Source organism: Plodia interpunctella, chromosome Z, assembly GCF_027563975.2.
Source record: "Plodia interpunctella isolate USDA-ARS_2022_Savannah chromosome Z, ilPloInte3.2, whole genome shotgun sequence".
Taxonomy (NCBI): Eukaryota; Metazoa; Arthropoda; class Insecta; order Lepidoptera; family Pyralidae; genus Plodia; species Plodia interpunctella.
In genome coordinates this window covers 7,348,567-7,370,914 of record NC_071324.2, presented here as the reverse complement: position 1 = coordinate 7,370,914, position 22,348 = coordinate 7,348,567, and the positions used below count along the sequence as shown (strand labels likewise).

General features: G+C 34.2%; 3 protein-coding genes across 3 annotated transcripts; 1 reads left to right on the top strand and 2 right to left on the bottom strand.

The window, feature by feature from the left end:
- The first annotated feature begins 4,629 nt into the window (after window positions 1–4,629).
- On the top strand, window positions 4,630–8,504 carry LOC128682888 (ras-related protein Rab-21). Its single transcript, XM_053767865.2, has 4 exons — window positions 4,630–4,979; window positions 5,296–5,463; window positions 5,774–5,892; window positions 6,182–8,504. Exons 1-4 carry the CDS (start codon window positions 4,848–4,850, stop codon window positions 6,393–6,395), a joined length of 633 nt encoding a protein of 210 aa, XP_053623840.1. The 5' UTR covers window positions 4,630–4,847; the 3' UTR covers window positions 6,396–8,504.
- Window positions 8,306–15,967, bottom strand: bor (belphegor). The gene is made up of 10 exons (XM_053767863.1): window positions 15,643–15,967; window positions 15,028–15,182; window positions 14,742–14,854; window positions 14,322–14,528; window positions 13,827–13,984; window positions 11,319–11,578; window positions 11,117–11,240; window positions 10,556–10,847; window positions 9,923–10,121; window positions 8,306–9,511 (listed from the first exon to the last, which is right to left on the bottom strand). Exons 1-10 carry the CDS (start codon window positions 15,839–15,841, stop codon window positions 9,317–9,319), a joined length of 1,902 nt encoding a protein of 633 aa, XP_053623838.1. The 5' UTR covers window positions 15,842–15,967; the 3' UTR covers window positions 8,306–9,316.
- Window positions 15,968–18,019: 2,052 nt separating this feature from the next.
- On the bottom strand, window positions 18,020–21,626 carry LOC128683113 (uncharacterized protein). The gene is made up of 3 exons (XM_053768371.2): window positions 21,125–21,626; window positions 20,630–20,783; window positions 18,020–20,480 (listed from the first exon to the last, which is right to left on the bottom strand). The coding sequence occupies exons 1-3, from the start codon at window positions 21,264–21,266 to the stop codon at window positions 20,375–20,377; spliced, it is 402 nt and encodes a 133-aa protein (XP_053624346.1). The 5' UTR covers window positions 21,267–21,626; the 3' UTR covers window positions 18,020–20,374.
- Between the last annotated feature and the right edge of the window lie 722 nt (window positions 21,627–22,348).

The following is a 22,348-nucleotide window of genomic DNA, read 5'->3' as shown; positions in this document are numbered from 1 at the left end:
AAATTTCGAAATCTACCAGACCAATAAAAAATGACAGAAGATAGATTGTGACTAAGTACATAGTATAAAACAATAAATTACACTCCTAAACCTTCAGTATAAATCATACTACTTATCGATTGGTGAAAACCGCATAAAAATCCATGCACTCGTTTTTGAGTTTATTGCGAAAACATAGACACGGCAGATACTTTGTTTTATAACATGTAAGAATGGATGTAATGTCCACGAAACGATAGTAAATGTCTTGATTATCTTTTACCAAGTTAGTAGAGAAACCTAAGTTTTATTAGATTTTAGAAACCTAGCTGACTCGCGTGGCCGAAAAATTTTTGGTAAGGAGTAAAAATTATTACAGAAATTTAATTGTACAGACAAATGTAACGATAGGTACCTATACATACAGAAGATATTCTTCTATTAGATAGATAGATAGATAGATAGATCTTCCATTTTTGTACCTCAACAGAAAATGCTCATCAGGCTGAATAACTTTTATTAAAACATTTCAATATTTCCTTTAGTTTTTCTTGTTCATTGTTCTCCATCTGGTCTTCCAGTTTTCAAAATAATTTATACCCTACATGTTGCCCAGGATTAATAGCTATATAACAAAAAGTTTCATTCATATCTGTCCAATAGTTCCCGAGATTCGCGTGTACAAACAGACAAACAGATATATGATGATAGTTTTTTTTTATTCTTACTCTGTTGCTGTAACTCTATCGCCTAATTTTATTTTTGTGTAATTTTATTCAATGTACAATATGATAATAACTTGCGTAATAACTTAAGACAGAAGGTCCCTTAAGTAGGGACTAAATAAATTAATCGACTTGGTAACATGGATCTCCACAACTTTTTGTGGTAGAAAAGCTGAGCTGCGAGACTTGGGTTTTTTACAGCATGTTTTTGATGGCATTTTACTTTTACGTTTTCTTTTTGACGTTTTACATTTACAAACAAAAACTACCTTAGTATAAGCTGTATCTACCTAGTTGGCGTATTATTGGTATTTTAATAGCAGTTCCATTCGCATAACTCCATGACGTTATCTTGATTTATCGTTCCAATTGTGCGCGAACCAGAATATCGTTCTTCAGAGTATTTAATTTAGTCGGTATTGCGATGGTAGCGATGTTATTTCATTCATAATGAATATGAATGAAATTGAATGGAATGTCTCTATTTTGGGGTAGTGGCGCGTGATAGTTTAATACCAGACATTACATTACGCGTTGATTGAGTGTGCTCATGAATGCACTTTAGCAGTGGCGTAACTACGAGTATCTGCAGCCTTGACTGATGAGAAAAACCGCTCACCCGCGCTCGGGTCACAGTTTCAAGTAATGTCTATATACTCTTGTATTAACGCCTGAAAACTTGTATTTTCAAAATAATTATAACCATGGGGGTAGTTAAGTAGTAGAAGATAATGGAATACCTAATCTACTTTTTTCTATTGTACTTTTTGTCGGTGTGGCCATATACATTATACATAGGTATTACCCATGCTAAATTATATCTTTCGAGTACAGTCAATAAGCACATCAACCTACCCAAATTCATTGCAAACTCGCCGCTATTACCGCTCTATAGAGGTCATGCAGAGTAACTCGATGTACTGTTGACTGTACAAATAATTTTTTGTCTAAGGCGCGTCTAGATATAGAATAGAAACTATGAGGCCACCTTGTTACTTTAGTGAACCATAAAAAGTAGGTATTGCCCTGGGGGGGGTGGGCCCTCGATGGTCCCGTGGCCGATTACCGAATTGCCTGCAGTTTCACCACCGCACTTTCGTGATGATCGCATGGAATGCTGCGCTGTCCGTCCGTACAATGGTCCGTGCGTATGTACAATATGAACGGCGCCGCCGGCGCCACCGCCTATGACGACTGACGCCTCTTCTCTGCAGCAACACTACACGCTCACTTGTATAAATTAATACAAGAAATAACACCCTGAAGAATTGTGCCAATATTACATACCGCAACCATAATATTATTATGTTAAATTTTTTTTTAGAAACCACCAGTCGTGAAACTTTCAATTTCAGAAGTAATTGCTGATAAAAATATTTATAGAAGCTAAAAATTTTATGGCCATAATAATATTACTAGTAGGTTTGGTTATATTCAGATGAAGATACAAATTTTGTTTTATTTAGGGCTATTGCTCCAAGGGTTTTTAAACCTGAACATAAATCGTTCTCTAGTGCGTTTAATTTGCAAAAGTTGTAAGCCAGCAACCTTGGGCTGTTGTATTGGAAGTTTAGTTGCGCCGAATTTTGTTCTTACATCAGCTGGATGTGCGAAATCGTGCCATTTGGCATTAAAATTTAACAAAAAGTTTAAAATCTTGAAAAAATTTGTGCATCCAAGATATGAAAAAATGAAATTAGGAAATGTTACGCTGCCTCTTTTCGATGTGGGGTTATTATACGTAAAGAAGATTCCTGCGAAAAAATTGAAATTAAGTTTTATCGAATCTACTGAAGCTTTGGGCCTAAAGGCTATTTTTCCAATTCTCAACGATGGAACCTCCCGCCAGTTGGTCAGCGTGATACAATATTGTGAGAAATATAGAGCATTCAAAAATGATTTCATATGCACAGAGAATGATCTAGTGTCAAACAAAACAATATGTCATGAATTTCAAGGCGTACCACTGTTACTGAACAAAACTGTTATTGGTATCAACGGCGCGTTAAATTTTAGAAGATGCGGTAAATCACAGCTGATTTTTACTGCAATAAGTCCAGCTGTTCCTTGGATAACTTATACAATCAGGAGCAGCAGTAAAGACGTACACTTTCGGCGATACGTAGGTTTGATAAATGTTTTTGGTAGAACATTTGAAACGGGGAAGATTTCAACAATATTACCTCAACGAAATAATTTGAAGGCATTGATTCGACAATTACAGGAACAAGTAACTTTTGCAACAACGAAGAATAAAAGAAAAGCTGTGAAACCTGAAGTTACAGTAAATAATAATAACACTACGATTCCAACAGCATCACGTTTAACTATACCTAATGTTGATACAAAAACTTGGTCATTAACTGCGTCATCAATTGTTTCGAGCAGTATCTTTCAAAATCGTTATCCGACGAAAACTATGATGTCAAAAATAATTTCTTTACAAAGGACTTCCACAGTTAAAACCTTACCATCAATAAAATATACTACCACGCTGAGAACAACTACAACTACAAAAAGGGACACAACCAAAACAAACGTAACTATTAAGCCATCAATAAAATACACATTTTCGTCGAAAACAGCACCAATTTCCACAACAACTATTAATTCGAATATAACATTTAATTCGAATGTCATGCAATGGTTCAAAGACAAATTAATTCAAAGTTTGAAAAATTCAACACCACCAATACTTGTTCTAAGTACTTCTACTGTTCAAACTACATCCCATAAAAATTGGCTGTCAGATGAATTCGTGGATCTTACATACTAATAAATCTACTTACAACCATTGTAATATACCTATACTTAAATGCAAATCTTTTTTGCACCTATTGAAATGGCGTATAGACAGACACTATATCGAAAGTACGTCTTATTGACAGCATACCATATTAATGGTATGCCGCATCGACAATGTGCCATACCTATTGAAGGTCTTAATAATGGTCTGGGATCCTCTGCAATCTGACTCTACCGAAAATACTCCGGTAGTAAATTTGGGATAATGTGAAATAGGTACATCTATTATGGCCATTTGTATCCGATTGATATTTGCCGCGCCAGAAGGATTAATCGGCTATCTCTTAGGCCACAAACTTCGCTTCGGCCGCTAGCCGTAGTGAAGGGTAAAAATTAGAAAAAACCAGTCGTCCAAAAATTAACAGGAGTGCAGTCCCTTGTTCAGTTTAACACACATAAACATTGTGTATCCAAACCTCTACAGGTATATTATTGTTTCAAACCCCTTCATTTTGATAAGTCTCACTAAGTTAATTCGCTCATTTTTCAGCTTTATGGAGACACCTTGATATGATGATAAAGTGAATCTATATGAATTATGGCGAAATAAAGAAACTCACATAAGTACATAATATAGACATAAACCCCGAAAACATAACTTTTTTAGGCAGTCGTATAATAATCAGTCCAAGATTATGTACTTTCTAAATATTAAATGTACTTTTTAAAATTAATTATTAATTTTACATATATACTATTCAAAAATAAAAACTTTAAAATAAATTTTGTGCAGTTTTTTAGAAAACTCTTCTGTATGTGTGTCCGTGGTATCCATGTGGCGTCGCGTCATAGTAGGTATCAAACAAATTAGACGACATTATTTTTAAGTTTTTATTTAACTTGCAACGTATCTTATGTATATGTATGTGTGCTTGTGTGTGTGCGTGTGTGCGTACGTATGTCAACTTATAACCTCATTATACACAATTTATATGACCATAAAAGATTTTGTGTAAATGTCAATAAATGTGCAGAATACTCTCCCTATTCCATGATTTACTCATAATCAAAGTCTATGTCTGTCTATAAAAAATAAAGAAATATCTGTCAGTTCAGTATGTCATCTGTCAGTGTCAATATAACGTGACAATTTTGCCAGGTTTCCAATCCCTCAATATTTGATAATAATACGAAGATTTGATTTCTCGTAGGCAGACAGATATTTGTTATTTCCTTTTGAGTTTATGATCTCTCTTTCAATTTTTTTTATTTATATATTGTTGCGGCTTACATACATCTAATTCGTATCGAGAAAAGTTTATAGGTATAAATTTGATCAATACTGTTCAAATCACAAGTTACGTAGTTCCTCTAATTGTATAATAATTTACAATCATCATGACTACCGCTGCTGGAGGCACGTATAATTTCAAGGTAGTGCTTCTTGGTGAGGGCTGTGTTGGAAAGACTTCTTTGTTGCTACGTTATATCGAAGACAAATTCAACGACAAACATCTAACTACGCTTCAGGTGAGTTATGTTTCATTTTGTATTTTTAATGTATCTATTTTCATACACAGATAATTTAAAGAAATTATTCGTTATCTATCGACTATGTGAATTGATAAAAATATACAAACAATATTTTATCATGCTTTTTACATTGATAAATTTATCCACAGTTTAGAAGTTGTTTTAGATTTCATTTGAAGCAAACACCATATAAACAGTAGTTTTAAAAATCTAAGCATATGTTGAGACAGACAAACAGCGGGAAGCGAAAAGTACCAAACACCACAACAAAAATTATATACTACTAGGCAATAATAAAATCTATGTTTTTCAGGCAACTTTTTTGAACAAAAAGTTAAATATAAATGGAAAACGTATAAACCTGTCTATTTGGGACACAGCTGGTCAAGAAAAGTTCCACGCTTTAGGTCCAATTTACTACAGGAATTCAAATGGCGCTATTCTTGTCTATGACATAACAGATGAGGACTCATTTGGAAAGGTAAGAAAGAGATATCCCAGTATTCAAGTAGAATGAAAACCATAAAAATTTTGTAAATGTAAAAGTTTGTCTCCAGGTGGAACTCCTATAATGAGAATTGGAATCAAACATCACAACATAGTTTTCATATCAATTTTGCTTTTGACAACAATAACAATAACAGTAAAAATATTTGGAAATTCTCCTTGGCTGTTCTTTGTTGTATCACCAATTTGATGCAACTATTGTTAAAGGATGACAAGGATATATTACTCTGGCATGACTAGGCCCTGTGCCATGTGTATATTTAAAATGTAAATTTTATTTCTAGGTCAAAAACTGGGTGAAAGAACTGAAGAAAATGTTAGGAGCGGATATAGTTCTTTTTATTGCAGGAAATAAAATAGATTTAGAACATGAGAGAACTGTGTCCTTAGAAGAAGCTGAAAGGTATTTTTTCTTTTTTTATGCTTATTTAATTTGCTTTATAATGTTAGACAAAAATACAATTTTCTTGGAAAATTCATATTATTGCAATCTGTCATAATGTAACATAATAAAAAGAATTTGATAAGTTAAATGGGGCCCTTAAATGTCCTCATCTCTATGCTCACTTTACAGTAACTTAGTAGTAGTGCAACTGGGGAAGATTTGACTAATATTTAATGACAATTGGACTAATCTTTATAGCATATAGTCTAAAAAAGGGTTTTTGACAAATATTATATAATTTTTTCAGCTATGCCAACATGGTTGGCGCAAAACATTTTTATACCTCAGCAAAATTGAACCAAGGAGTGGAAGACCTCTTTCTTGATTTAACTCAAGAAATGGTGGAACGGTCTGAAAATAATTCTCAATCTGAGGGCAATCGATCATCCCGAGTATTGGTGGTTGATGATGAGGTCCCTGTTCAGTCTTCTTGTTGTTCTGGTACAAGGAGTGGTAACTAAATATATTTCAGCATTTCATGACTTTCTAAATACATATGAGGTATTCCACATTTATATGTGAAGTGTTACTGAAAATGGTAAAAGTTTATATGTCGAACAAAATTGTATAATAAGTTAACATCAAAAACCAAATTATTATTTCAAATTTTAGGTAGTTGTATATACATACATATATGCATATGTTTACTACATATACATATTTATACTATATTATTATTCATTGGTGAGCACATCTATGAAATTGCCACTGCTAAAATTATGAAATATGACTACTATGAATGTAAGATAAGGCTGGTGTATGTAATTTATTTCAATAGCTACTTACTATATTAAAATATTTGTGACATCTGCTCAGAGTAGCTTTCTTAAGAAAATACTAAACTGTTGTAGTTGTTAATAAGAAATGTAAAATATTATTTAAGATTGGCCTTAAGATATGAATGTATAAAATGTTATTGAAATTACCTATGCCAGTATTTTTCGTAAATGATGAATTACAATTACTGACATTTAAATATATTATATTTCTTATTGTTTTATAATACCATTAAAAGTGTTTAATCAAATATCCTTCTATGATCTGCATTAATCACTTCCTATAATGTCCTCTGTGTTCTAACCTAAACCTAGATATATTTTTGTGAACTTAAATAATTTTATGTGTTATCTCTCATATTAAATTTCCTGCCTCTAAACGCCATACAATTTTTATAAATCATCATATATGTTATCTTTGGGCTGAAGAAACCAGGATAAAATAATATTTTTTTTGTTTGAAATAGTTTTAGAGCTACAAATAATGTGTCAAAATGAAAAAATACATTCCTATAAAATATATTTATATTAGAACAGATTTTACTAATATTATAAATGCAAAAGTTTATTTATTCCGTGTTTCACCAAGCTCGGTATTTGATATTCCATAAGTAAAAATACTAGTTATTTTCCATCCAACATTATAAAATATAACATGTCGTAAATTTACTAAATATTTTGGATGTTTGTAGCATTGAATATACTTACACTATCCATTCTATTAGATTACTAGCTTTTGCTCGCAGCTTCGCCCACATTTATTTCGTGCGCTCATAACTTATTATTATCGACATCTCGTCTAAGCAACGTGTCGAAATGAGACATGCCTAAGTTTTAAGTCAAACCTGCAGTTATATATCTAAGTTTTAAGTCAAACCTGCCGCTACATATCTATAAAAACCGCATCAAATTAAGTATTTGCATAATGCGCGAACATACATAGGTATCTACAACAATTTTAAATGAACATTGCTTTGGCTTCTATTAGAAATAAAAACCCCCATAATTTTCTTTATATATCCTATTTACAAACATAACCCAATTATGTGAATGGATCTTCCGATTACTGATGTATATATATGATGATTCATATATTACCTTATACTATCATTACATTGTATGAAACAAAGTCGCTTGCCTCTGTCTATTGTCACTATGTATACTTAGATCTGTAAAACTACGCAACCGATTTTGATGTGGGTTTTTCTAATAGAAAGTCATTCAAGACGAGGGGGTGACATGGGAATGTGTACAACATGCATATTATTCCACCAAAACTGGGACGGGCCACTGGTTGTTAGACGAAAGATAATAAATGCGTCAGTTTTTCAGACAGACAAAAACCACACCATGTTCCATTTTCATTCAGTCGTTCTTGCACGATACGCTACTAACATACCGATAGAAAATTTACTGTACTGCGTATTCTTCAATACGATCTTCCTTTACAATCAACACACAATTTTGTAGTAATTTTCTACGGGCTAGGTTTCAAATCTAACATTCCTACCAACATGCATTTCGATGAAATAGCTTTTATTTTGTAAATATCATATTCTATAATATTTATTAGGTATAAAATGAAACGATATCGATTAATTTTAATAACTTCTATTCACAACTACTTGTAAAAGAATTAACAAATCAATAACGGTCAATAACAGGATACCTAAGTATTTTGACGATTTCAACAATGTTTAACTACTTATATTTGTTCAACAAAGGAGAACTATGCTGTACTGTTTTTCTGTGTTACAATCGGCATTCCTCGGTCAATAAAGATCTATGACTACATTCATTCTGTTTCCTTGCCAAGCTACACATAACAATATTCCCCAACTATACCATACATACTTATTATATACCTCCCATTTGAAAGTTTACTTTTCAAACACATTTACAATGGCATTCCTAAATTTATTATTAAATGACAATTATACAGTACTTATACTATTAAAGCACAATTATTTTAATGTAGTATAAGAATATACATAAAAGTTGTATTTGTTGTACTTTCAGGCAACATTTAACAGTAGAGAATATTGATTGAAATCAAGTTATTTAAATGTTCTTAAACTATCAAGAAATTATAATGAAATGCAGGAATTAATGAAGATATTTAGACGCCACCATAGGTCAGACACTCCCGATATAGTAATGGTACATAGTTCATACAGATACCTACCATGCTTTAAGTGAGATAAGACGGGAAATTTGACGGCATTAATGCAAGGGAACATATAAAGTGGCTTGCGCTAATTTCGCAGCGGACTTTCGACTCGGAATTCGACGGGAGGCAGAGAATGGCCGTACTGTACGCTAATAGAACGCTACCATAGCATATTGCAACAAACAGACCTAATTTATTCACATTAAATTAAACCCACCACACAATTTCAAGATCAATTTTTACGTTTAATCCTTTCAGACAACTGTCTTATTGTTTTCATATCATGGTCACTTATTACAATGAACTTTACAAATTTAGTCACTTTAAGATCATCCATAAAGTTTATGTTAATTGTATCACAGTTGGTAATTTGTATGTTATTGCTGGGAGTTGTGCTTGCTTGTGGCTTTGGTTCATTGCTCTCCGCAGCATAGTGTCACTTCTCAGTCTCAATCTCCTTGGCTGCCACCTTTTTCTTGGATTTGGGTTTTATAATTTTCTCATCTTCAGAGCTGGACAACTCTGTTATGGTAGCCTTTGTTTTGTTCTGTTCCAGTTTGTCTAAAGGTGGTAAATCTAGTAAATACGGCATCATACTGCGAGACTTTTCTTCAGTAGATAACCACTCCATCTGAAATTGGTACATATAAATGTAAAATTGGGATATCAATGAAAATCTATGTCATTATTCCCCAATAATAAGGGTACCATTCATTCCAGAAAAAAATAACTGGTTCTAATGGGAAATGCACGAGTGCTTAGCCGCGGGCAAAGCTTAGTATATACTTTTTTAAAACTTAATGGAGCAGTCAAAGTTAATAATAAATAAATATATTAGGACGTAGGACAAAATCACACAGATTGGACGATGTAGGACAAAATTATTAGAATCCCATAACACTAACTGTTATGGGATTCTAACTCAACGATACTATATTTTACCACCATCATGACCCGACTGGGGTTCGAACCCGGGACCTCTCAGTTCAGAGGCAAGTCCGTCAAATATATATATATATCTCCAATAAATAAGTGCTCGCACCTTCTGGCGATGGTCCTTGACTGCGTCGTCGCAGATGTCGATGCACATCTGCTCAGTAAGGCGACCGTCGTCTGAGGCGTAGGCGGCGGCTTGCCATGCCACGCCCAGCTTGGACAGCGCGCGCCCCGACATTCCCGCCGTGCGTTCCGCCAACTTCGTGCACAGCGCTCCGTAGTCAAACTGGTCCACGCTCAAACGCCTACAATCAACAAATAATGTTGAATGATGACTAAATCGATTCCATTTGGAAACCACAATGTAAATAGTGTTACCTAGATTGTTGCAAAGTTTTAACTAGAAGTTAGTAAGTATAGACCATTTGTTTGTGCTATTTTGTCTTAGAAGTCAGAATAGAATTCCGACGATTATCTGAACCACCAAGTCAAATGTATATTAGTTTCTGTGTTGAACAAACAAATGACAATACTTGCAAATGACTATTACAATTACCACTTACAATGTCAATTAAAACAATGAAAGAACCTTTATGTTGATAACAGATTATGTGTTATGTACTTATGACAATGGCTAACAACATTATCAATACCGCGAAATGTAATGCGCGAAAGTTAAATGACAACCTACATTTTAGTTTTATACAGGTTCTTAGGTCTATAAAAATAATGACTTTACCTTTTTCCTTCAGAAGCCGGTTGCAACACGAATTTGTCGAAATACAGTCGAATGAGACGCTCTCGTTCTTCTACTCCGGGAAGACCGAACTCGATCATTTTGTCAAGACGATCGTTGATGGCAGAGTCGAACTGCTGCGGCGTATTGGAAGCCAACACCAGCATGATGCGGTTACTCTGGTCCGAGGTGCGGTAAAGGAAGGCATTCAGAGCTGCTCTTAAATCTTCACTTATACGCTCAGAGGAACGCTTCCTTAGAAATGCGTCTGCTTCGTCGATAAACAAAAGGACACCTATAAAAAAATCAAATAAAATATTAGGTTTTAGCACTTTGAATTGTAATACATTACAGATTTAAAATTTTACCTCAATTGTATGTAGGCAAAGCATGATGGTGAAATTGACCGGATTGTAAATAAATAAGGTTTAGTTGAAGTGAAGAACAGTGATTGGTATTACTTGCTATGAAAGTATTAATATAAATCGGCAATGACATTGAGAGACAGATTAACTATTTGAGTTATATTGTAGAAAGTTAAATTATATGCATTGATATTAATACCTTTTCTGCTTGTATTAGCCCAGTCAAATACTTTGTGGATGGCCGCCACAGCATCTTTTCCCATTGGTGCGACATCACCTCCAGTCAAAATAGCATAGTCCATTCCAGAATGTTTAGCAAGTTTCTGAAGATAAAGACATACATAAATTATAAACAAATCTGATATTAATTCAGGCAAAGATTACACATTAAGATTACTTACCTTTGAAAATAATGTTTTACCAGTACCAGGTGGCCCATACATGAGTAGATTGCGGTAAAATCCTTTATTAAGGCGAGTGTTTTTTGTTGCAATGGCAATATCCCGAAGCCTTCTCTCTAAGGTGGGTGCGAGGACCACACCTAACAGTGCATCAGATGGCTTCTTGAAACTTGTGATAGCTCTTGATACTGTCAATATAGGATGTTTCACTGCTTCTAACAAAGAGAATCTTGATGTTTCATTGACTAAGTTGGGTTTTCCTACAAAAAGAAATTTCATAATTAAAATTAATATTCAAATTCAAATCATGTATTCAGAAATTAGACCTTCAAAGGCACTTTTTCACATAAATTTTTATATAAAATAGTTATTTCTCACAAGTTACAGACTACTGGCATTTCAGAATGACCAGTGCTGAGAAGAAATGCCAAAAGAAACTCATTTGAACAGTATTGGTCCCTATGATGCCAGAAGGGCTTACCATTATTGTTTCTTACATTTTTTTTTCTAATTATATATCAAAGTACATAATTACATAGTCAAAAAGTATATCAGAATAGGTTATGATTGTGATCAGAGTGCTGATAAAAATATATATTTATATTAGGTCCTTACTACATATGTAATTGGCGTTTGGTATAGGAGGAACAAAAGGTCGAATATTTCTTAATACAAAATATTTATTATACAAAGTAAGAACTATTATTATCTATGCACTTTTGCCATCTCATAGGTAGTTAATTGATCCCTTTACTAAAAAAATCATTCGGATGGGAATCAATAAAATCTTTGAAGGCGGTTTGGACTGCCCTATCGGAGTTGAATTTGTTCCCTTGGAAGAAATTATGCAAATTTCGAAAAAAATTGTAATCTGTTGGAGCAAGGTCTGGGGAGTACCGTGGATGTCTTAGACATTCCAATTGAAGCTCCTCTAATTTGGTAGCCGGTGTTGTGCAGTTTGTGGTCTAGCGTTGTCGTGAAGCAGCAATGGCGTGGAGCGATTGATCAGCCTCGGTTGTTTAGCAGCTAGCTTTTCCATCATAGTTTGCAATTGCTAACAATAGACGTCTGCCGTAATCGTCTGGCTAGATTTTAGAAAACTGTAATGAACGACACCGACAATAGTCCACCAAACGCTTACAAGTAACTTTTTTGGGTCAATTTTCGCTTGGGGCAGGATTTGGCTGGCTGACCAGGGTTATCGTAGAGAATCCACTTTTCATCACAGGTAATGATTTGATTTAAAACCCCTTCATTATTGTGCCGGTTAAGTAATGTAACGCAATAGTCGACACGCGTTTGCCGGTTTGCTTCGCTCAATTCGATGAATGAGAAATAAATAAATTTATTATTATTATTATTATTTGTATCTCCTTTTGGGATTCACGGCACATAGTCCGGTCCTTTGAGAATCTTGCGTGGGGATATGGATCCAACACATAGAGGCCCTTTGGAGAATTTTGATGTTGTGTAGGTCTATTATTATTATTAATTCACGAGGTATCCACCTTTGAAGTTTCCCTTCCCAATTTGCTTCAAATGGATTAAAATAGTTTTATCACTAACACCGAAGCCTGAAGCTAACTCGGATGTGGTTTGCGATAGATCCGCCTCCACAAAAGCCTTCAATTCTTCATTATCAACTAGGGTCTCCGGCCGTCCACGGGGCTTGTTCTGCAGATCGAAATTTCCAGAAAGAAAACGTACGACGAATCAAAAACGCATTGTGTTTTCTTTTGCGACATGACCGCCATACACATCTTTAACCCTTCGAGCCGTTTCCGCAGCACTGGTGCCACGGTGGAACTCGTACTCGTAAATAACGCGATATTTCAAGTTTTCCATTTTGTAAACTGAGTGACGAAAACAGAAAAATCAGAAGAAAAAAAAAACAAATTAATGACGGTTAACGAAAAACAAATACTGTAAATAAATAGCTGTATAAATTTGAATTTGGAATTCCTAACCAAAGAAGAGAAATTTGTGATTAAAATGGCCAGTACAACAAAACGCCAATTACATATGTATTGATGTGAAACACGATTAAAAAAATATCTGACAAATGAGATGACCAGTTCCCTCTGGCAGCACCCATTCAAGAGTTAATGCATAGGTCAGCCATCGCGTAGCTCAATCATAATAGAGAGAACCTCACGACCCGGCCCACGACGCCACCACCAGATTGACAATAAGGTAATAAGGTTTAGTTGAAGTGAAGAACAGTGATTGGTATTACTTGCTATGAAAGTATTAATATAAATCGGCAATGACATTGAGTGAGCATGACACACTCGATTCCCATGACTTCATAATACAAATCTTATTCGTCAAAATAGAAGTATATTCAGACACTTGAAGATCACAAATCACGTACATGTTTTACAAATTAAATTTAAATGTCACTATATTATTAATAATATAAAATTAAAAACAGTAAAATTTTTATTATTATCAAACAAAGCTAATACTGTGGCTGGTATGACAACACAAAACAAATGGTAATCTTACCGATTCTGGCTTCTATGAACCTTGCAGTAACTGATGTTGCACCTTTAGCTGTATACACCCCCAGAGCTAATAGGGACAGACCACCAGCCGCTGCCAATGTCTTGTCCCAGTCGGTTACAAGGGCATTCAAGCCAGTACCAATAATGTTACCAGCAGTCCTGAATTAAAATTTATTGAAAATCGTCACAATAGCACCAGATTGTTGATTCGCCCCTCAAATCCATGAGACCATTCCATACAGTTCCCTGACCACTAACAAACTGCAGAACAGGTCATAATATTTTTTTTATTATACCTAAATGTAAAGCAAACATACTTATGGTGCAAATTCAACAAGAGGTTGAGTGTACAAAGAGAAACAGAAGATGGTAACCCCACCCCAACTCTTAAGAAAACTTTTCCAAAGTATTTCAGTGTTTTGTATGACCTAGATTAACTGATGTTTTCATGTGATTTATTCAAGAAATATTTTGATTAATATTTATAAACACTCACTTTATACTCTCTAATATAGTTGTCCTGTTTTCAGCTGCTTTCAATTTTATCTGTTCAAGTGTAATATCACGGTTCTCCCGCTCGGCTTTGGCCCTCGCTCTGGCTTCTGCTTCTATTGTCTTCAACTTGTTCTTCTCTCGAAGTTCCATTTCATGCTCAATGGTTGCTCTCCTCAAAGCTTCTTGCTTCGCTACACTTTCTTCTTGCCTAACAAAACACCATACATTAATACAAACAAGCTAAAAAACTTAATATTTCTGAAGTATCTCTCATGCATCATAAATTTTGAATCAAAGATAGGTAGTACTCCAGGAAACTGTTTCAATTTCTGTTTTACAAACTACCTATGTTGAAACAAAGAAATATCTAAAAAATAAAAAAATACTTTGTAAGAAAATAGCCATAATAATATTAACATACTTTTTCAATATTTCTTCTTGACTCCGCTGCTGTTGTACTATCTGCTCTTCATACCTCTTCTTAGCCAATTGGTCTTGGTATTGAGCACGCATTTGATGTTGTTTTGTTTCCTCCTATTTAAAAAAAGTAAAAGTATGGCTTTGATTATTTTGCTACTAGTTCGGACTAATAAATTAAACAGGAATAATTAATTTGCAAATTATAATGTCTAGTTACTGTAATTTCTATACATATTAGTGAATTCTGTGTGTGGGAGAAGATCAATAATGTTAAAACTAGAGAATACCTGTAATGTTTTACGCCTCTCCTCATAATCTACTTTTTTCTGCTCCACTTTAGATTGCTCTATTGCAGCTTCATATTCCTTAATTTTCGCCATTTGTTCATGCTGCTTTGTGCTTTCCTGTAGCTTACTGAGTTCCAATGCTTCTTTAGCATGTCCTTCAATAAAATTTAGATAGGTAGAAAAATATAGCATATCAATTTGATGTTAATATAACATTAAATTTTTCGTTTATAAGTCATTATAGATATTATAGGTTGCTTTGAAAGCTACTATAAATAGGTACATAGACGAACAAATTTAAATTGAAATGAACAGTCTTGTTAATCTTTACCAATTCATGAGATTACTGAGAATATGCTATTATTATTAAAAAAGTGAATTAACAATTTACCAGCTGTTGCTTACAGTTCCACCCGCAGTACCACATGTCTATATGTATTCCAAATTTAATGAAAATTTGAACAGCAGTATAGCTGTGAAAGCATAACAGACAGACTTTTGCATTTATAATATTAGTATAGGTAGATAATTCGATCACGATGTTAGTTATAGGTTATACGGTCGCTTATGCAATAGCATGCAATGTGACTGATAAGCACTAACAAAAATACTCACTGGATCTTTCAAGTTCCCTGGCTGCTTGGGCCGCTCGCTCCAAGGCACTTGAGTCAAACCGATAAGCCTCCATGGCTTTCTTTTCAGCTTTGGTAAGGTTAGACGAGGGTGCGGCAGCTGCAGCACTCTCATTTCCTTGAGGCGGATCATCTGAAGGAGGCTGCGGTGGCGTCGTACTATAACCAAATAACCACGACATTGTTCTAAATGTGTTTTAATTCATTAAAGTGTAAACTATCTCAAAATGTAAACTCTCGCCAACAGGTTCACTTTCTGTTCAATAAACTTCCACTGACCAGCCAGACCACTGACCTGACCAGACCAAAGACAAAAATTAGGCAAGTAGCTGTCAATATGACATTTCATCCCACAAACCTTTTTTTTTAGATGAAGGATAGGAAGCCTGCCTGCCTAACGATGGTTTGATAAATATACACGGAAATCACAGATATACGAACATTGTCCTGTGACGGAAATCTAATGTCAAGTCCAGAATGTCCACTTTTGAGAACATTATTGAAATCGGAAAGTTTCAAATTCGGATAGAGAATAGGTCACCCATATTACGCAAAGCTAGTATATGGCGTAGATGGCGCTACTGGTACAACTAAGGTACACAAACATTGCCAATGGAGGCAAAAAGCACCAATTTTTAATTTTGTTGCAAATTTACGACCAAAAATACTTTCTACGCAATCGTGGTGCGAGTTTAAAGGAAAAAATAAGGATTTATTGGATTATCCTGAAAACAATAACACTATACATATACAATAATAACACTATTTTAGGTTATGTTCTGCATTATTTGGTCAACTGTGGTCATAAACTGATATAAACTTTATTTTGACTAAAGATCTTACTACCTGTATAAAGTCCATATTTTAATAAGTCTTCACGTGTGAAATGTTCCGAGCTTCTTTACGACCGTTTATTGGCTCGAAAATTTTAGGGCGTGAGGCGTATTCTATAGTTTTCGAAGTTTTTTTTTATCTTATGGAATTCGATTTTTCCCAATATTTCGGCACCCGAATATGCTACAGTGTTGTACCTATATTTTCACAAACGAATGCTTACATAATGAAAGGAAAGAAAGCAAATGACGGCAAAGCTTTTGTGTACCTAACATACAGTGCTGTACTTTGGCGGGATAAATGTGCAGTAATACTCCCTATTTTCTGAGAATGGGGAATTCCCGGGCAACACAAATCTAATTTTAACACAAAGAAATAAGTACTTACCAAAAAAAGGCCCGTAGGAGTAAGATAAACTTAATAACAACCTAAAAAATAGATAATATGTACTTCGTACAAAGATGTACTTCTTTATACGAAGTACACTACATAGTATAAAACAAAGTAGCTTTATCTGTCCATGATGCTTTAATCTTTAGAACTACGAAATGGATTTTGATTCGAGTTTTATTTATATGTAGTTTGATTACTGAGGAAGGTTTAGGTATTAAGGTTTTACCTGAACGAAGCAGGGACGGGCTGCTAGTATATTTCCATGGTTGTAAGTACCCTTAGCTTTATGCAATATCTTTGTTTAGAACATTTATATCTGTGAGTTGTACTGTACAGAATTACTGGGGTATTATTTAATCTGTGACAGAACCTACCTCGATCATAATCACAACGGTGAGTTTCGACCTACGGACACGGCGCTATTGTCCTTGCAACAACAATGTGGGCTATTACGTTATTAACTTAAGGGACTTCTTTCGTAGTATCTACGTCTCTAGGTAGATAGGTACTCGGCCAGCAAGATATAGCTCTGCCCGCGCATTTTTAAATTATTAAATGCCGGTTACACAGTATGTAGTGCCTGAACCCGCGCGTGCCCCTTTCTAAATCTACCTATGTACCGCCGATCAGAAGACTCGGGCAGATGCCTTTGCAAAACAAGAATGTAATATTAACATTGTTCTTATAACTGTGCGACGCGATAAATGTATACTGACTTTCATCAAAATCCGTCTCGTAGTTTTAGAACTTAACAAAAATATGGGTGCACTAAAATGATAAACCTAAAGGCGAAAAACCCTCTCAACACGAGTTCAACTCAACTAGCACTTGACCAATTATTTTGCTAGGGTTAGGTAAAAAGACCCTTTATGCGTCCGCTGCACGGCGGCGCGCGGCGCGTGTAGCGCTCCGTACATAGATGTATTAAATAGTTAATTCATCTAGGCTCCGTATAAGAGTAGAGGACTAAATTGTTGAAAACATAATAGGTAAGACTGTCTACTTAGTGTAAACATTAGATAACATAAGTTAGACAGGAAGTGTCTACCTCATGTCACCGTGATCAGAACAATTGTTTCTGTCAATGGACCACTGGAAATACAGGAAAAACTAATTACACAACTGACACCAAATAAGTATATTAAAGTTTATTTAACATTTGTTTGATTGACACGATGTTACACAAAAGATTAAAAAATAAACGCAAAATAATAGTACATATTATGTAGGCCTTATGTACTTAGGTATTTTATGTTTGTCACTTATTAATCTCAAAGTAGAAATATTACGGGGACGCGCGCGTGCGTGGGTCCCTTCTAAATCTATGAATATTACATTACTAATAAATTGTGATGTCAAACTCAAAAGTAAAAAAAAACACAACCTAAAGCATTATTCGCCAACGCTTGTGTTTTAATTGGGCAATAGGTATAAAAATAATACGATAGGTAGTAGGTATATGAACTGAACTGCGACACAAAATTAAAAGCTTCCACATAAGCCAGGAGCCAGGAGAGCGAATTTAGGCTAGTTTAACCTAATACCCTTATAATGTAAAACATGTGTTTCACAAAAGGCAGGCAGGCAACCTCCGCCCGTGTCTCTCGCTGTCCCCGCGCCTATTTAAATATTATTTTTATATTAGCTAAAAATAGTCTCTGTCTAAATCTGCCTTTGTATGATGATGATAATATTATATGTAGATTATATCTAAACATAAAACATATAAGTATATTATGTATATAGGAAAAGCCATATAATTCGAATAACTTAAGATACTACAATGATTTATTATAATTATTATATTATTTCAGAATACTTGGTTAATGATCGCTATAATTATGATCATGTAATATACATATCCATCAAAATGGTAAGCCATTTTTACTACCAATTTAGTAATAACAGACAGAAATATAGGGTGGCAGGAACATCTTTTTATCTGACTTATACGGCCTTCCTTTAGACAAATTCATAATACATGTAAGTACATTGAAACATTAAAATCAATGAATACTGTATGTAAGTATTTACAATAATATATTTTACAACAGATTTGTTATTGAAATGCTATCATTATTACTTATGACACAAATACTAAAAAGCAAATAAATACTTTTACTGTAATATTGGCTTTCAAGATAAATAAAACAAGTTATACCATTTTGGTAAAAAATGAGGTACAGTTGTACAGTTGATGGCACATCAACATACCTATATTTATTGCAAATTCGTCGCTATTTATTATGACTGCAAAGAGATGCGACCCTATTGTTCTCTTGTGACGAACCCTGTTTCCAGTCTGTTGTTTTACAAAGTCTTGACATATACACAATGGAGCAATGGGGACGGCCCTAAAATGACGTCGGTCAACTGTATGTATCGTGGTCATCGTGAAATGCATCATGAAGTAACAGAGAATAATTAGTATATGTATATTGTTCTCAAACACAATGTCCCCAGTGGAGGTTTTCTTTTGAATATGCTTAGAATGAAAAAAAAAAAACTAGCATTCAAATTTTGAAACATATGCATTGTATATCTTGCTCTTCAATATCTCATTTTGCAATAATTTTTAGCTACCGACTTGACCACATACATTAGATAATAAAACATTATGTCCCAATGAGTGAATGTATTCACTGGCATCTAAAATAAGTTTATTTAGTAAACCTCAAGATATTCCTCAAAGAGACTGCTAGAAACTATAGTCTAATTACATTTATTTGACACAAACTTGCTTACACATTTAAAACTGTATGTATTTATTCAATTAAATCATATCAAACAGAGATATCATTAAGACCATGCTAATTTGTGTAGGCCTTGTTTGTAGGAAACTCAAAATTTCAAAATTAAAGCAATTTCGAGAAACATTTTCACTAAATTTCGTGACATTCAATAATAATCTGATTAGTGGGTTAAAATTATTCAGAGAAACTCCTAAGAACTAGAAACAACATAACCTTCCAAAATCGTTGCAAGAACCAAAAATAGCTAGCTATAATGAAACAATACTATATGCTTTACGAATGCATTATTATGATATGCTGCCAGAAATTACAATATTGATAAAAATATTTGTTAAACCACACCCATATCATCTATTATACTATTTATTGGAACTGGTAACAGTTTAAGTTATTATGCTATCATCATATTGTACCAAATTCAAAATAAGTCACTGGAATTAAAAAACAAACAGGTTTCTACTTAAAACTAGATGACGATTGAAATGGGTCATATGTATAAATTAATATATCAATTCCTATTTATTTGTAAATTAGCACAAAACATGCACTAATTGGAATAAGTAAAGGCATAGCTTATTAAGTTTTCTTATAAAGCAAATTACAACACTGTGACAAGTCTCGGAAGACCTATTGTTAAATTTTATAAAAAGAATTGATCATTATCAAGTCCAGTAAGAAATTAATGGTTTTCAAAAAATAATCCAATCAGTAGGTGGGTACTTGACATATTGGTGTTCATCGTCGATAGCGTCCTAAATAAGTGCCACAGTGTGGACACTTGTGATGCACATCCATGCAGCTATCTATACAGCAGGGAATGAGGCAGCACCCGCAGATACATCTGAATGGAAAAAATAGCCTTGAAACTGTGTCTACATTTTTTAGTAACTGTTGGCTAAATTATACCTTTTTTATAATTATTACATTCTTCTATATAATACTAAGTAGTTGTAATTTTTAAGATAGACATATCTATGGCAATTTACTCACCCAATTACACATAATATTGCTCCCGAGATGTAGGCAATAAGACCAGGCTTTGTCTGTGTCTCAGAGTCTATTTCAGCATGGCAGCTGGGGCATATCATATGTGTTGGATGTGGACCAACTGGAACTACTGTTGTCACTATTGCCGGACCAGCAGCTGTAATATTGCATAATTTATTAAATACAACAGTCATCATTGCTGAATTGGCATTTTTATAGATATAGGTTAGGTACTTATCAAGTGATTACAATAAAAGTTTAACCAACAAACTATGGTAGAACAATATAATTGCATCTATGCAATTGTTGTTACTATTCAATATTCTAATATTTTAACATAACAATGAATACTCTAACCTGTTTTTTCATTTCTGTGATTCTATAATACTAGGAATGTTATTACAAATACAATGAGAATGAGATATTATTTTTCAAAAACACTCAAAACACAACACACAAGCCATTAGCTCAAATTAATACACAACAATATATACTTACAAGGCGGATACTGAGGCGTGTACGGACTAGATGGGCCAACTCCTCCAACAGCTTGCGAGTAGCTCGGTGGTGCAGCTGGCGGAGGTTGAACTGTGTGGTTGATGCCCCATTGGTATGGGGGTGGATTACCGTTCTTTTCCATTTTCAATAAAAAAAGTCAAGTAAACACAAGTTTAGCAACAATGTAACCACAATTCAGTGATGCAATACAATCTTGAAGCTATTTTTAGGTATGATTCCACCCACCAATAACACTGCACAGATGGTCAACCACAATAAGTCTCACGTCACGCGTCCTTCAAGTATGTAGTGTGTATGGTAAGGTAAAAAGTCAGATTAAAAAATTATAGGTAAAAATAGGGATCCTTTAATTTTATTGAAACAGAAAAAATTATAGAATTGATAAATACAACGACACCATAGGTAAGCTACCTCTACCTAACTTTTTCAGAAAGACACTACACACACAAAGTGAAATAATAAAATTAGACTGACAGTCATTGTAAAAATATCGAAATTGGCACCCAGTGAACATTTTGTTCTGTTCATAGATTGTAGGTACCTATCATGGAATATAAATTTGACAGTACCTACTATTGTTGGTTGTAATATACTGACAAGATAGTCAGGACAGTCCAGCTCCAGCCTGTGGCTCCAACAAAACCAGAAAGTTATATCGACTCTAGGAAATTCTTTGTTTCAGAAATCATTCCCTCGGAACTAGTTTCCAAGGGAGTGATTTCTGGCCGCCGCCGCATATGTTCGGTTTCCGAATCAGGATTCCTTATTACGTGGCAGATTTGGAATTCTGTGATAGTACCTACTTACTAGGACTTGGCCATTGACTAGCCCACATAGATAAGAATATCACTAGCGTCTAGCACAGACGTTCTGTGGGCGAAGTGCGGGTTTGCATTTCACTTGTAAGTACCTTAAGTAAAGTACACTTCTAAGTAGTTAAAAGTAGGTGAGGTAATTATTAAATATTCATTTTCAATTAGCATTAACATAATCTTTTTATAACAAATCTTAGGGTACTTGCATGGTAAATGGTATTAGTTTCATATGTTTTTAATTACTTAAGCGTACTTCTTATAATGTTTTAGCTTTAAGTCATACATATCACAAATTATGTAAATAAAGAGCGGGCCATCCTAACACAGGTTATATAATTTAAAAGGTAGGCCCAACCTGTGTAAAAGTTTGTAAACGTTATGACAATAA